The 16035-nt window shown below is 34.7% G+C and overlaps 1 protein-coding gene across 5 annotated transcripts in view; it reads right to left on the bottom strand.

The window, feature by feature from the left end:
* TRAPPC13 (trafficking protein particle complex subunit 13) overlaps window positions 1-16035 on the bottom strand; it is a 35431-nt gene that overhangs the window by 10964 nt on the left and 8432 nt on the right. For all 5 annotated transcript variants that reach the window (XM_004328549.4, XM_019929966.3, XM_019929965.3 and 2 more), the window contains 6 exons: window positions 12980-13048; window positions 12317-12416; window positions 11113-11197; window positions 4701-4828; window positions 1872-1944; window positions 750-794 (listed from right to left, as the gene is read on the bottom strand). In XM_004328549.4, coding sequence (XP_004328597.2) covers window positions 750-794; window positions 1872-1944; window positions 4701-4828; window positions 11113-11197; window positions 12317-12416; window positions 12980-13048 — 500 coding nt within the window. The remainder of the gene's footprint in view (window positions 1-749; window positions 795-1871; window positions 1945-4700; window positions 4829-11112; window positions 11198-12316; window positions 12417-12979; window positions 13049-16035) is intronic.

Raw genomic sequence — 16035 nt, 5'->3', positions numbered from 1 at the left:
TATCACTGGGATATGAAACACATGATTTTGGGGGAGTAAAAGGCCCATTAGGAAATCTGCTTTTTCTGGACCTCTAGATACCAGGATAAAATAGAACTGTAAAAGAAATCCAAGCCATAAAACCTTTTCCTTATAGAAAATTCTATTTTATCTCTTTTGTTAGGAAAGAAGATAATCTTCTATTCTAAAAGTTACTTCTTTCTATAGTTTTGCCAAATTTGTGTCTCCCAAGGAGCATTTCAAACCATTCACTAAACTTAGCAACCTAACTCTGGCTGGCACACTGACTTCCCAGGACAAAGAATTTAATGTACTGAGCTCTACTTAATATTTTTCTAGGTGAATATTAAATCTTCTTTGCAGGGTTGGATCTACCACTTCAATTTTTGTAATATCACAACCACATTTATAAAATATTTAACAGATTGCTAATGTTTTTAGACGGTAACAACAACTATTAAATGGAAGCACAGGGCAATCATTTAATGAAAGATGGTGAAAGCCTCACAAAATTAATGAGAATAAAAATCAAGGCATATTGATTTCGTGTCAGTTGAAAACAGCAGACTAAAAGAGATCTGCAGTGAAATTATTCACTTTCAATTGAACTTTATGCTCATTTTTCACAAGTAATTCACAGTCATATCAGCAATTTACTCTGATATGAAAAGAAATGTAATATATGAGAATTTTAGTCAAATAAGATCTTAATGTTGAACCTGAAATCCCATTAAGTGCTCAACACTTACCTCTGCATTGTAAAATTTGGTTTTCACATCCAATGGTTTGAGAACCTAGTTGAATAAAGCATATCAATCAAAGGAGATTATTATCATTTGACCATTTATTTTGTTTATGTGTTTTAAACCATAGAGCTTAAATTTGTCAAAGGCACTTTCCAATTTTAATTGTAATAGACTTTTCTAATGGGTATGCAGTACTCTTGTAAAAACAAAAACAATCCCAAATGCATTTTTAAAAAAGCCACCGAAATTTCTTGACTGGGTAATAGTTACATGAGTTATATGGATCTGTACTTCATAATAGTTTGTTAAACTGAACACATATATTTTTGTGTATTTCTCTATATATATTTCACAAAGCATGTTTATCAAAATAAGCAATCAAACCTTTTATTTTCTTTTAAAAGACATGCAAAATCTTAAACAGATGAGTGATAACAAAAGCAATAGAATAAAGCAAAATTTTTCTTCCTATTGCTGGTACTTTTTCTTCCACTTACAAACAGAGGAATGAAAAATATATATAGTATCATATCTAGATCTACATAACTGTATATGGTCATCTCATTTCCCTATCTACACACATACATGTGTTAAAACAGTGGTTTTTAACTATTTTTGATTATGGACTTCGAAAATTGTGTATAAATAAAAAATTCTAACTACAATTTCAGTGACTCATGAAGTCTCTGAAGGAAGCTTGGTCCACTTAGCCCAAGGCAATAATCTCTCATTTAAATATTTCTTTAGAAATCTGATATTATTTACACTTATTTTGTCTGGACTTTACACTCATTTTATCCATCTTCTAGATTCTTTTGTGTTTTGTCAAAGGCATGAAAACACAACAAATTGTTTTCTGGATAAAACATTACATTTCCAATGATAATTTCTCTTTTATTTAACTTACTTTAGTCCAACTTTAGATTGCTAGTAACCACAATGATAATTTCTCTGCTTTTATTTAACTTACTTTAGGCCAACTTTAGATTGCTAGTAATAAGACAAATCAAAAAATATTAAGCTATTTGCTTTATTTGGAGCTTGTTTTTACTGCAGATAAATAGTAGTAATCTCCTATGGGAAAAAAGGCATCTAAACACTATTTACCACTGTAGTATTCAATACCTGAAATTTGAAGAATTTTCTAAAATACATTTTTTCTCCACCCTGAGTTGTATAACTCACTGCACACACCAAGCTGAAACAGAAAGATGTTTTAATGATTTTGAATCACTATCAATTTTGTTTTTTAATAGTTAATCTACTAACCTTCAACTCTACCAACAAATTTGGAAAATATTTATACTATGACACGAAAGTGTAGCCAAATGAGCCTAGAGCAGGAAAAAAAGAGTTCCAGTAGATATGGATATAATTCCATGAACAAGAAAGCTGATTAGTAAAATAAGATATACCATTTTTAAAGCAGGAAGTCAGAAACTTTTATCTTCAGAAAGTAAAGCATAAGCCAAAATAAATCACAGGATAACTAAACAGTTGAATGTAAAAAGTTAAGTTCATATAAACTAGAAGAAAATACAAATTTTAAAAAAATTCCAGGATGAAGAAAGACTTTTTAATATAAATGCAATGGAAAGGAAAAGACTTCCACAAATTTAGAAATTGGATAAATCAAAAACACTAAAACAAAATTTTAAGAAGGACAACAGACTGGGAAAAAATGCTTCTAACAATATGAAGAGAAATTTTTATAAGCAAAACAATATCTCATTCAAAATAGAAGAAAAGGATATACACATAAATTGTAGTACCATAATCGACTAACAAAAATGTGGAAATGTTCAGCCTCACAAGTAGTCAAAGAAACAAATTAAAATAATGAAATAAGATTTTTCCTTATCTTAGGATTTTGGCAAAAATTCTTTCCAAGAAATATCAGGGTTGGTGAGAGTTTAGAGAAACTGACTCTTTATACTCTTGGTGGTTATGAGAAATTTAGAAAAGAATCCTTCAGGGGCTTCCCTGGTGGCGCAGCGGTTAAGAGTCCGCCTGCTGATGCAGGGGACGCGGGTTCGTGCCCCGGTCCGGGCGGATCCCACGTGCCGCAGAGCAGCTGGGCCCGTGAGCCATGGTCGCTGAGCCTGCGCGTCCGGAGCCTGTTGCTCCGCAACGGGAGAGGCCACAACAGTGAGAGGCCCGCGTACCACAAATAAAAAAAAAATAAAAGAAGGTTTTCAAAGAATACTGACTAAACTGGGTTCCTGGTGTATTAACAAAGATAAAACCATGCATAACATGATCAAAATTCTATAAAATATTATTTAAGTTACTTATACACATCTGTTTTATATATATATGCACATAAAGGATTGAAATATACCAATATTATAATAGTGGCTATACTAGGTGGTGATATTACAGGTAATTTAATTTCTACTTTATACTTGTACCTAGTACTAAACTAGGTGCTAGGTATTTAGAGTTCATCAAAACTCAACACCTGCTCTCCAAGTGCTCACAGTTGGAAGCAGTGTAGCAAGGTACAGGTTATGAAGTTAGATTTAGATTTGAGTTCTATGCCATTATGTGCTAGCTATTAAATTCTCTAAGAGTCTCATTTTCTGTAAAATGGGGATTTTACACATTTAATATCATTTCAATAAAAACAATTTCAACAAATATTGACCATTGTTCTCGCTAAATCCCAGGGATGCAGGTGACTTTGTGGAACTCATACTTTAATGGGAACAGCAGGCACTCAGTAAGTAATGTCAAGCATAAAAGACATAGAAAAAAATGACAAGTTGTGGATGCTATAAAATAGACAAGAAGGGGGATTTTATCTAGTCTAGGAGGTCAAAAAGTCTCTTTGAGAAAGTCATGATGAATCTGAGATATGACAAAGTAGAAGAAAACTAAACAAAATGACACAGGCATTCCTTTGTAAGGGAAGGATACATTTCAAGTCACAGAGCAGTTCAGAGGTAAAAGAACTGCAGAGTAGAGAGGGAGGGAGGGAAGCATGATGAAAGGTGAGAACTAGAGTACGTAGTTGGTAAGGATTAGTTGTGGAGAGCTCTGCAAAACCTATACAGTTAGAATTTCCTAAGGGTAGTAGGAGATCACTGAAGTGTTAAGTGACTTATCCGAGATCACATAATTAAATAAATAATCAAGGTAAAATCTGAACTCCAGAAAATCTGACTCAAAGCTCATACCAACCACAGAATATATATTAAAAAGTGCCTACAACAGAGCTTGTCACCAAAATGAATTAAATAATAGATAATATTACATAATTCTTTAAGACAAAGAAGAGAAGCAAAAATGGTGACGTTAAGTAAAGATGAAGAGAGGCTACTGAGAGATAGTTAACAAGAACTAACAGGACTTTGTGAATCAACTAGATATGGGGGTGGTAAGGCAGACAGATAAGTCTAAAATTACTTTAGATGGCTGAAATTTTCATATTTGCCTCTCAGACAAAGAAAAATACAGCATTCACATTCAAATACATACACAGGCCAGGAATACAGAATTTGAGATTTTTTTCCCTCATACCTTTACTTTGGTTCTCTGTTTTTGAACTCTCAGGGTAGAGTATATTTATACAGTTAAATACAGAACTGAAAAATTGTGAATTTAAAAATAAATGTTATTAACATCAGTTAGCATTTCAAAAGAATAAATGTACTTTTAGAGTGCTACCTGGGTTTTAAAGGTTTGCATGGATTTTTATTTTTAAATAAGATTGTAGATGCAAAAATGAAACTAGAGATAAGTGAAGATAAATTAAGATATTTTTTCCTTTCAAAAATAAACATTTCGTTTAAAGTTTGTTTCTGGCAAGCATGTAAACATGGTACATAAAATTCCTTCTGAAGTAGGTTCTTAGGCTTAGTAACAAGTGGAATAAGTGGAAATAAAGCAAAAATTTCAAATAAAGGCATATATAAGTAAAAGCCTCTGAGATCTAGTAAAATTAATTCTTACATGTGTGTTCCAATCTCCTTTACTTCATGGTGTATGACATCATCTATACAACAATCGGGTTTAAGTTCAGCCACTGCAGCATTGGAGGCGGAAAGATTTAAACGCTGAGAACTTGTCTGAAGATCAGCCTTGAAAGAGAGAATAAAATCCAAATGAGACTGGTTACCTACAGGGTGTGGATAAGTATGGGTGGAAAGAATAGGGGAACAAGAACAAGAAAGTAGGGATGAAGAGGGAGCAACACGTCTCTGTGTACATCTTTTTGTATAGCTCTGATGCTCAGGAACAGGGTAATGGTTCACACACACACACACACACACACACACCCCTAAAAATAAATACTGATAAAATCAGCTATAAAGTAGGGGGAATCCAAAATGTAATACAAACAGTACCACATGAACCTAACTGTATTACAAATGAACACAACCATACTGGGAGGAGGAAACAGAAAAAAGGAACTAACTTAAGTTTGGCAAACAAAAGCTAAAAATGAAAAGAGCAGCACACAAATGTTTTACTCTAGCTATAGCCCATTTGCTGTTTTGCAGGGGTATGGATTAGCAGTTCTGAAACTTCTACATGTATACTAGGACAAAACAAAAAATATATATATTATGGATAACAAGAGACAAGTTTCTTACCTTTGGAGAAAAAAAGGTACAGATAAGGAAAGAGAGAAGCCTGCAATGAAACCTTTGGTGCTGGACTGGAATTTGGGGCATCAGTATGAACATACGGTTTTGAAATTTATACATATACAGATGGATATTACAGAAACATATATAGATGTGTACACATGTGTTAGTATATAACACTAAAAGGTAAATAATCATTCAAAACAGTATTAGATGTCAGAGACCAGCTGATTTGTAGAACTAGAGATCAGCATTAAAGTCATCAACTAAGAAAGGACCATTTTCTCTCTTGCCCCTACCAAGTTACTTTCTAACATATTCCCTCCCTTATTCCTTTTGAACATCGATCATTTTCTCTAATTCTCTTAAATGGCATCCTCCTTTAAGCTCAGCTACTTTCTATCACATTCAATTTTAACTTTCTTTGTAACATTTATTATGATCTATAATTACCTTATTTATGATTTTGTTTACCTGTTTCCTTCTGTCTCCCCTACCAAAGATGTAAGGTCTGTTGAGGCAGGAACCGCTTGCCTTCTCTTGTTCACCACTATAACATGGTGCCTGGCACACAGTAGGCAATTAATAAATGTTTGTTGCATACTGAATGAAGTTATGATAAAACTTCAAGGCAAATGTCAAGATAAATTCAGAGAAAGCAAAGATCACATTAAGTCATGGGGATTAGGGGAGGTTTTGTCCATAAGAGTGCAGATTTTTTAAAAGCTTTTTGTTTTTTTTTAAAATCAGTTAACAGGTTTTCTGCAGTTAATTCTAACCTAACATTCTTAATGCAGCACTTCCAAGTGGAATATTTATTAGTGCTATCTTTTTTTTTTATTATATTCAGTTATTAAACAGTAGTAGCTCACATTTATTGGGCACCTACTATGTGCAAGGCCCTGTTCTAAGCACATTACTCATTTAATGCCCACAACCCTGAAGTAGGTCATTATACTGCCCCTAATTTACAGACAAACCAAGGCACATAGAAGGAACAACTCCCCTTAGGTTATACAACTAATAAGTAATGAAGCTGAAATTCAAAATTCTTTAACAAACATTTCAGAAATTAGAGAAGAGGGGGAAAAGAAACAGTCAAATCCATGGGCTTTTTGTCCAATGTGTTTTCCTATGTATCATTTTTTAAACATTAATCATAACTACAGCATGTATTATATATGGCTGAACACTTTTACTTTTCTCCTTTTTCATCTTATAAACACTGCTGCACTTAACATTTATTTCCTAATTACCTATGAGGGCTTTCCCAGGAGCTGGAGATACACTAGTGAACAACAGACCAAAATCCCTGCCCCTAGGGAATTTAAATGTTTGGGGAAAATAATATAGAGTAAAGGAGGAATGGAGGGCTGGCTTGAGGTAAGGGAATACAATTTAAATTACAGGGTTGGCTTCATGCTACAAATTGGTTTTTGGATGAGCAGGATTTAAAAAGGGAGAGAGGAAAGGGGAAATGGAGAATCATTTTAAGTAAGTTAAAAAAAGCAAAACACCTTAAGTGTGTAAAAGCTCAAGATCAGGAAAGAGTTCGGTATAATTAAGGAATTAATGTTAAAAAATAAGAAAAAAGCAGTTAAAAACATCTAGACTAAACTTCAAATGAATAGAGGCCTTGTCTCTTTTGTTTCCTGCTATAACCCCAGTATCTAGAATTGTGCCTGGAATATATACTCGTTGAATGAATGAGCAAATGCCTATTACTCACCATTGGTTCTCAAAGTATGGTTCCCAGACTAACAGAATCAGCATCACCTGAGAACATGTTAGAAATGTAAATTCTGGGAATTCCCTGGTGGTCCAGTGGTTAGGACTTTGCGCTTCCACTGTCAGGGGCGTGGGTTTGATCCCTAGTTGGGGAACTAAGCTCCCACAAGCCCCGTGGTGTGGCCAAAAAAAAAGGTAAATTCTTGGGCACCATTTCAGATTGATTAAATCAGAAACACTGGAAGTGAGGCTCAGCAATCAGTGTTTTAAAAAGTCCTCCAGATGATTTTAATACCTTCTAAAGTTTAAGAACCAACAGTACAGGGACTTCCCTGGTGGTATCGTGGTTAAGAATCCATCTTGTAGTGCAGGGGATGCCAGTTTGATCCCTGGTCGGGGAATTAAGATCCCACATGCTGCGGGGTTACTGAGCCTGCGTGCCACAACTACAGAGCCTGTGCACTCTGGAGCCCATGCAACGTAACTAGAGAGAAGGCTGCAAGCTGCAACTAAGACCTGATGCAGCCAAAAATAAATAAATAAAATAAAAATAAACCACCAATGGTACAGATCATTAAAGTTATTTATTTATTTTATTATTTTTTTTGCGGTACGCGGGCCTCTCACTGTTGTGGCCTCTCCCGTTGCGGAGCACAGGCTCCGGACGCGCAGGCTCAGCAGCCATGGCTCACGGGCCTAGCCGCTCCGCGGCATGTGGGATCTTCCCAGACCGGGGCACGAACCCGTGTCCCCTGCATCGGCAGGCGGACTCTCAACCACTGCGCCACCAGGGAAGCCCTGAAGTTATTTTTTTAAAAATAAATTTATTTACTTATTTATTTTTGGCTGCGTTGGGTCTTTGTTGTGCGTGGGCTTTCTCTAGTTGCGGCGAGCGGGGGCTACTCTTCGTTGTGGTGCACGGGCTACTCATTGCGGTGGCTTCTCTTGTTGCGGAGCACGGGATCTAGGCGCGTGGGCTTCAGTAGTTGTGGTACACGGGCTCAGTAGTTGTGGCTCGCGGACTTGGTTGCTCCCCAGCATGTGGGATCTTCCCAGACCAGAGCTCGAACCTGTGTCCCCTGAATTGGCAGGTGGACTCCCAACCACTGCACCCCAGGGAAGTCCCTACTATTTTTTTATTTATAGTACACTACGCTGTCTTTTGTTTATAGAACACTTCATTTTTTGGTAGCATGCTAAGGTTTTCAGACTTACTGCTGAAAACTATTTTTCAGTTAAAAAACAAACAAAAAACCCCCTAGTGGTTTCCAGTTAAACATGACAGATTATATAGCATTTTTATTCTCAAAAACAACACTAAGATGTCAGTAAAGGAATTAAAAGAGTACAGATTCATAATCTCTTTTCCACATTCCAAAATTCCAAGAGCTATAAAAAATTAAACTTTTGAGAGCAGAATTCTGAGTAGCTGAAGTAATGGCAGTAGAGTAACTGAATCTCCTGAGTCATCCTCAAATAAATAAATAAAATTTAAAAACTATATAAACTCAGTGTTAGTATAGCTAGAGAGCAGCAAATGTCTAAACTTCAAATTTCTGCAAGCTATTTCTCATGCTCTCGTCATAAGCCTTTGCAAAGAACAAGAGAAGTTCATGAAAAATTGAGCTTAAGAGAGAAAAGGAAGGTAGAGACAGGCCTAAGAATGATGAAAAGTACTGCCAGGAAGACAAAGTCTATCTTAAGTGTCAAAATACTGAGAAAGTGCATTACTGGAAGATGAGAGCACAGCCTACAGGAGATATAACAGTATGTTTAATGGTGAAGAGGCAATTCTGGCAAGATAACAATTCAGGGGAAGAAGAGAGTTAAAAAGGAGAAGAACCTTCTGGACACTGTCAGTGAAGAGAAAATGAAGCAGGAGGAGAAAATTGAGGATGCTGTCACTCAAAAGAAAGAGAAAAACTGAGGAACACTCAACCTTTCTTCTTCCACCACCCTCCCAAAAGCCACCCAATAAAGAAACGACACTTTGCTTGCAAGGCTCTAATAGAGTATTCTTGAACTAAGAATATCAAAGCACCCCAAACTGCATTTCACAGAATGCAAAGCTAGCAAGAGTCTTAATCCATACAAAAATACTATTAAAAAAGACCACACAATGATAATTTAAACAATTCACTGATCCAAACTGCCACCCAAAACCAATAGTGAAACAGAAGAAAACTGCAACACAATATTCAAAGTGAATTAAATACCCTCAAAAAAACATTTGGAGATAATTATAAAGCACCCAAGGAAACATAGATTTGAATGAAAATTTACTAAGGAAAACTAAAGAAAAGCAGGCAAAGAAGAGCCAATTTGTATGTAATTGGAGTTTGTAAAATGATAAACAAAATGCTAGTTCTTAGTTAAGAGTAAGAAGACTCTTGGTGGGCACTGTACTGCTCAATAAACATTAGCTATCTCTGTTATTATGCCAAACACCACTGCCTTTATAGAAATTAAAACTGAGCAGAGCCCACAGAAATATAATCACATATTTTATAAGAAATACACTATAGTAATATTTGTTCTTTTTAACATTGGCTTAAATTACACACATTTGCTGATTTATTCATCTTACAAAAATAAATTCAACATTTACTGAATGCGAACTGTATGACAGGAAAAAAGTATACATTCTCGAAGTTCTGAAAGTCAGTCCTTTTCATAATCAAATGCAGAGGTCAGCAGACTTTTTCTTTAAAAGGTCAGATAGCAAATATTTTAGACTTTGCAGGTCATACAGTTTGTTGCAACTACACAATTCTGATGTTGTAGCTTGAAATCTGCCACAGATAATACACAAACGGATGAATGTGGCTATATGTCAATAAAATTTTACTTACGGACTGAAATTTGAATTTTATATAATTTTCACATCACAAAATAAGCTTTTGTTTCTTTTCAATTATTTAAAAATGTAAAACCTTTCTTAGCTCATTCTTAGCATAGCTTCATACTGTCTTGCAAAAACAGGCAATGGATCAAATTTGGCCTGCACGCTGTAGTTTGCCGACTCCTGCTCTAATGAAAGGCAGAAACCCTAACCATAGAGTGACAAACACATGTACATGTATGCAAAAATTTGCATCCAGTTTCTGGAAGTTGGGTCATATACGAAACTTGGAATATTTTCTCTCTGAGATCCTTTTCAATTCTCGTACTTGCTGATCATTTTTCAATCTCATTCTAACTGGACTTCCCTTTCCCGTCCATAGGCGATGCTCTAGTGACCTAAACTCACCACTGGAAGACAGCTTTGACCACTTCTCAACAACATACGATGAATTTTTCCTTTTTTTATGCCCTTTCTTTTCGGGAATAAATTTCCAGTTGTTTAACTGAGCTAGCATATTCTCTCTCTTGATTTCTCAAAACTGCAAGAATATTCTAATTGGCCTATTTCCTACAAACCATCCCATACAATGCTTTCATGACAGTCTTCCAACATAGCCTGAATACTTCTGCTCAAAAGTCTCCACTGACTGCACACTGTCTTAAAATAACCTTAGCCTTAGTCTTGCTTTTAAGATGCTCCACTGTATGGCTACTACATATCTCTACAACCTTACCTACTCTTACTAAGTGAATTCTGTTCACTGCTACAAGAACACATTACGTATTCCTATGTCTCTGCTTCCGATTACCATGTCCCTCTTTGTCTTTTCTTCTAAATCCTGCCATTCTTTTGAGATCCTCTTGTGCTCCCTCTCCGTCAATAAGCCTTCTTGAATGATGTAATCCCCAGTGATCTTTCCTCCTCTTTCAAATTTTATTATGTTAATCACAAAATATTAACAAAAATTTAAAGTGTTATTTACCTTTGGTACATTTTCTCATCCAAGCTATCACAAATTTTGAGGATAAGGAAAAATGATTCTGTGCACAGCATATCTTAGAACTTAGGTGTTCAATTAATACTTGTTATTAATGACAATTAAAAAGTCCAGTATCAAGCAGGCATTTTAATGAAGTTTCAAAACGTAAGAAGAGAAATTAAAAAGTTAAAAAAAATTCTCCCAAATAAGAATGCCACTTACTTTAACCAATATATCTTTTACAACTTGATTGCTATCATTATGAACGCTGATATAACTGGAAAAGGTCTCTCCCAAAAATATATTCCTGTGAAATAAAATAAATTTTTAGGCAGAAATCCATTCAACTTTTATCATAAATCTTCTATTTGTGCACCACTGAGAACGTCAAAAGGAGAAATTACTAAAGGATAGAGATCAGGTGAAATACTATTTCAATATTTCTTTGTTTACACTAGGCTGCTCACTCATTACCTAGTGCAATTAAAAATACAGATTTAATCTATAAAACATGCTATATATCTTGACCCTCAACTACTGCCAAAACTGCCAGCCCGCCTAAAAATGTCATTGAGATCAGATCCATGTTAAGAGTCTGAAGATTTGATACTGAGGAGGCTAGAGAAAGGCAGTTTTTGAAATAACTTATGCCCCGAACCTAGAAGAGACCAAGTTATTGATCTCAGAGTATTTTTTACCAATTTATTTTATTTTTATTTTTCTAAGTCATTCTAATAAAAATAATGACTAGTGGCATTACTTTATAAATATATGTTATATATATAATGCATATAAACATATAAATATATGTAGATATATTTATAAAAATATTTTAATATGAATACGTTTTTTACTTGAATATATTTCTAAGCTTTCAAGACACTAGTCAATGACCACATTCTGTAAACCTTTTGAAAAAACCTGAAAAATTCCTTTTGGTCTCAAATTGTCTCAGTTGCAAACAGAATGGAACCAGGGACTTCTACCTCAGTAATAATCTAGAGTAAGAGAATAGCTAAGAGCAAGAGAAGGAATAAAATATTTAGAACTCCTAATGAGATGACAAGTCCAATAACTTAAGTTGGTAAAGGGCTGTGATGGTGAATAAAAGAGCTGCTTCTGAAAGACACTGAGATTAAATCAGTTAAAATAAAAGGAATATGTAGGCATTAAAAAATATAATAAGATCTAAAGAAGAAAGTTAAAATTCTACCACCCTAGGAATTAATATTTTGGTATGCATCTTATTTTTTTAATTAAAAAAAACCACAATCACATAGTATAATTTTGGTAAAACTTTTTTTTTGTTTCCAGCCACATACATGTATCATGAGCATTTTCCCATCCCATAGTTACTTTTTGAAAACATGATTTGTAATGGCTTCAGAGTATTGTTGTGTTTCTAATGTGAACATATCATTCTTACCCAAAATTCTGTGGTAAAGTCAACATTTCTCCCAACATTAAAATCTCTGCACCATTTACAGTTGAAGGATCATCTCTCATGAGCTGGTTAAAGAGGTCTCCTGTAGAAAGAGAAAAACATCAAATTCTAACACCTACTTTGTAAATAACTTTTATTTATGTGACGAAACAGCTGGGAGAGATATTTAAAAAATAATCTCATAACAAAAATTATATTAAAAAAATCTAATTTCTAATCTTCACTACAACAAATGCATGCCAAAAAAATTCTGTTTCTACAGAAAATGAACACTTCAGGAACAAAGGAAAATGTAGGTCATGAGATATATAGAAAGCTCCAATGATTTTTAAATAAAGGGAATGCTAACATACATTGATGGAACATCTGAGGATAAATGAAATTTTAATAGTGTCATTATGAGCAATGCATTTTTACTAAAACTAAAAGTCTCTAGTTGCCACGGGATATCAGTAGTATTTTGATGTATAGATTATGACTGAGACCTATTACTCAGATGGTCACCATTCACACGTACAAAAACAGGCAACAAATAATGCAGCAAAGAGTTAGCATAAGATTGGCAAGGTTAGGCTTATTCCAAGGTAAGGTAATCCAGGTTTCAACTTTTCCCTAGGTGCAAGTAGGATAAAGCATGTGTCATACCAGGCAAGTCTTTCTCTTCACATGTTACTGGAATATTGGTGAATAAAGTAGGCTTAGTCAACCGCATCACTGTGAATTGGGAAAGTAGAAAAAAAAAGAAAGAAAGAAAGAAAGAAAATATTAATATCATTTTATGCCAGTATTTGCAAGTTGAATGTATGGTATTCATCAATTTTATACTAGTATAAAATATAATCTAAATACTTCCGAAACAATATAATATTAAGTATTTCCTAAGATTATTACACAGCAATGATTTACTAATAAAAATGTTAGGATATAACAAAAAGAATTTTATATATGACAAAAAGAACAATTTTGCTTTTATTTACAACCTAATGAATTATAAAAATTAAATGCAAATGAAATATGGCTCATTATACAAAAAGTAGAAAATAATTTCAAAGCTTACGGTATATTACAAGAATAAGGCTTTAAAAAAATCTTGAATGACTTCACTGTAAACAATATCAACAAAATATTAACCAATGTTAGTCTGATAGGGACAAGAATTTAGATGCGCCATTCTGAATATGAAACAATAATTTTATGCCAAAAGGATTTTTGTTAACTTTATTCCTTGGTTATAATCACAGGCCACTGAAGTTCAGTAAGTGGCCCTTTAAGTAATATTAATTCTTTGTAAAAATTATGAAAGTGTCAGTTAATGTGTAGGTTTATAGAATTCCAACCAAAACTAGCATTTGTTCTCGGAACATGACAGAATGTATCTAAAGTTTATCTAGAAAAACAAATAAATAAAAATAAGCTATGAAATTAATAGGAAACAATGATAAAAAACTGGACATAACATGTAGTAAAACATTTAAGTCCATAATCAACTAATTGGCTTATTAATACAAGACCATACTGACATGTTAGATAATTTAAAAAATTTATTAGGATGCAGCAAAAACAAATCAACATTATAAGGTGCTAGGACAACTGGTTCACTATCTGGGAAAAATGAAATTTAGTTTACAAATTCATTTCAAATATCCAGCTGCATATGTATCAAATAGATGGACAAAAATTAAGCAAGAGAAAACTAGAAAAAGTGAAAATTAAACCTAGTCTAGCGGGGATAGGACATTCTAATTAAAAAATCTTTTTCAATTTTTTGTTAAGATTGACATTTGACCACATCAAAATAAAGACAAATCAGCTCGGTGCTTTGTGACCACCTAGAGGGGTGGGATAGGGAGGGTGGGAGGGAGGGAGATGCAAGAGGGAAGAGATATGGGAATATATGTATATGTATAACTGATTCACTTTGTTATAAAACAGAAACTAACACACCATTGTAAAGCAATTATACTCCAATAAAGATGTTAAAAAAAAATTGACATTTGACCACATCAAAATAAAGACAAAAATATAGAAGTAAAAATCATACAAACTCATAAAACATTTCAGAAAATGAATCCCAGAAGACTGTTTCTTTATAGTCTATTACGATGTTCATTCAACTCAAAACTCAAATCTTTAAAGACTATTGATCTAAATGGTCAGTGCACAATATGTGGTATTCGTTAATGTATGTAAAACTGTACCACCTAACTACTAATTAACTAGCTATATCATTCATATCAAATTTAGTGCCTGGGCTTCCCTGGTGGCGCAGTGGTTGAGAGTCCGCCTGCCGATGCAGGGGACACGGTTCGTGCCCCGGTCCGGGAAGATCCCACATGCTGCGGAGCGGCTGGGCCCGTGAGCCATGGCCTCTGAGCCTGCGCGTCCGGAGCCTGTGCTGCGCAACGGGAGAGGCCACAACACTGAGAGGCTCGCGTACCGCAAAAAAAAAAAAACAAAACAAACAAACAAAAAATTTAGTGCCTTTCTCATTTTGGTCTTAGCTTATATGTCATCTTTCTCAGAAAAGAAGTACAGGTCACCCTGTTTCTCTCATAGCACCTTGTATTTATCATGAATTATGTTTATTCACTTATAAGTTTATAGCACTCCTATCCAAACTCCTTTAAGTTTAGGCTCGTATGTATCATGTTAAGTTTTGTGGGCTCGGTGCTTGACACAGGTTCTGGCACATAGTATTAACGCCTCACCAAACTCTTCAAGTAAGTGGTATTTTTGAGGATGTAAAGTTTCAAGAACTGAGGCCATTAAACAATGTTATATTAAATAGATGGCCGCAGACTTCACTTTGCTCAAAAATAATTTTCCCTATTCTTAATTATAAGCCCAGGGTCATAAACCTGGAATGTCATGCTTTATTAGAAACATCCCATGGGCATTCCAAGTCCGACTATTTCAAACAGAACATTAACCAGCTACACATCAATGATGTGGGTGGGGGACTGAATGGGGAAGTGTTTCAAACCTCTTTCACTCTTACTTTTAACCAGGAAAACATTAAAATTAAGTACAATCTGCAGGGGATAAAAAGGTGTTCTGAAAATGACACACAGGAAACAGTTTTTTTCACAATCTTTCAAGACTCTAAGCTCAATTTTAACACCAATTGGTGCTCTATTTCTCTCTCTCTCTTTTTTTTTTTCATTTCAAGTGAGACCAAACCTTAATAAAGAGGAAATACACTCTCAAAGGAATCCTGAAACACTTTTTTTTTTTTTTTTTTGCGGTACGCGGGCCTCTCACTGTGTGGCCTCTTCCGGTGCGGAGCACAGGCTCCGGACGCGCAGGCTCAGCTGCCATGGTTCACGGGCCCAGCCCGCTCCCCGGCATGTGTGATCTTCCCGGACCGGGGCACAAACCCGTGTCCCCTGCATCGGCAGGCGGACTCTCAACCACTGCGCCACCAGGGAAGCCCCTGAAACACTTTTTAAAAAGTGTTCTTCACAACACTGTAAATCAACTATATACCCCAATAAAAATTTTATACCCTAATAAAATTTTTTTAAAAAAGTTATACTCAGTTAATAGTAAAAAGTAAACAAGTTAAAATAAACATAAATTTGAAGTGATCAAAAAAAAAGTGTTCTTAATTCACCTAGATGTGTAGCCAGCTTATTTGCTTATTATATGCTCAAACTTCCATTATGTACAAAAGCCCTTTAAAGCTTAGCTTTTACTGATGC

Source organism: Tursiops truncatus, chromosome 3, assembly GCF_011762595.2.
Source record: "Tursiops truncatus isolate mTurTru1 chromosome 3, mTurTru1.mat.Y, whole genome shotgun sequence".
NCBI classification, from domain to species: domain Eukaryota; kingdom Metazoa; phylum Chordata; class Mammalia; order Artiodactyla; family Delphinidae; genus Tursiops; species Tursiops truncatus.
This window is presented reverse-complemented; position numbering and strand designations above follow the sequence as displayed.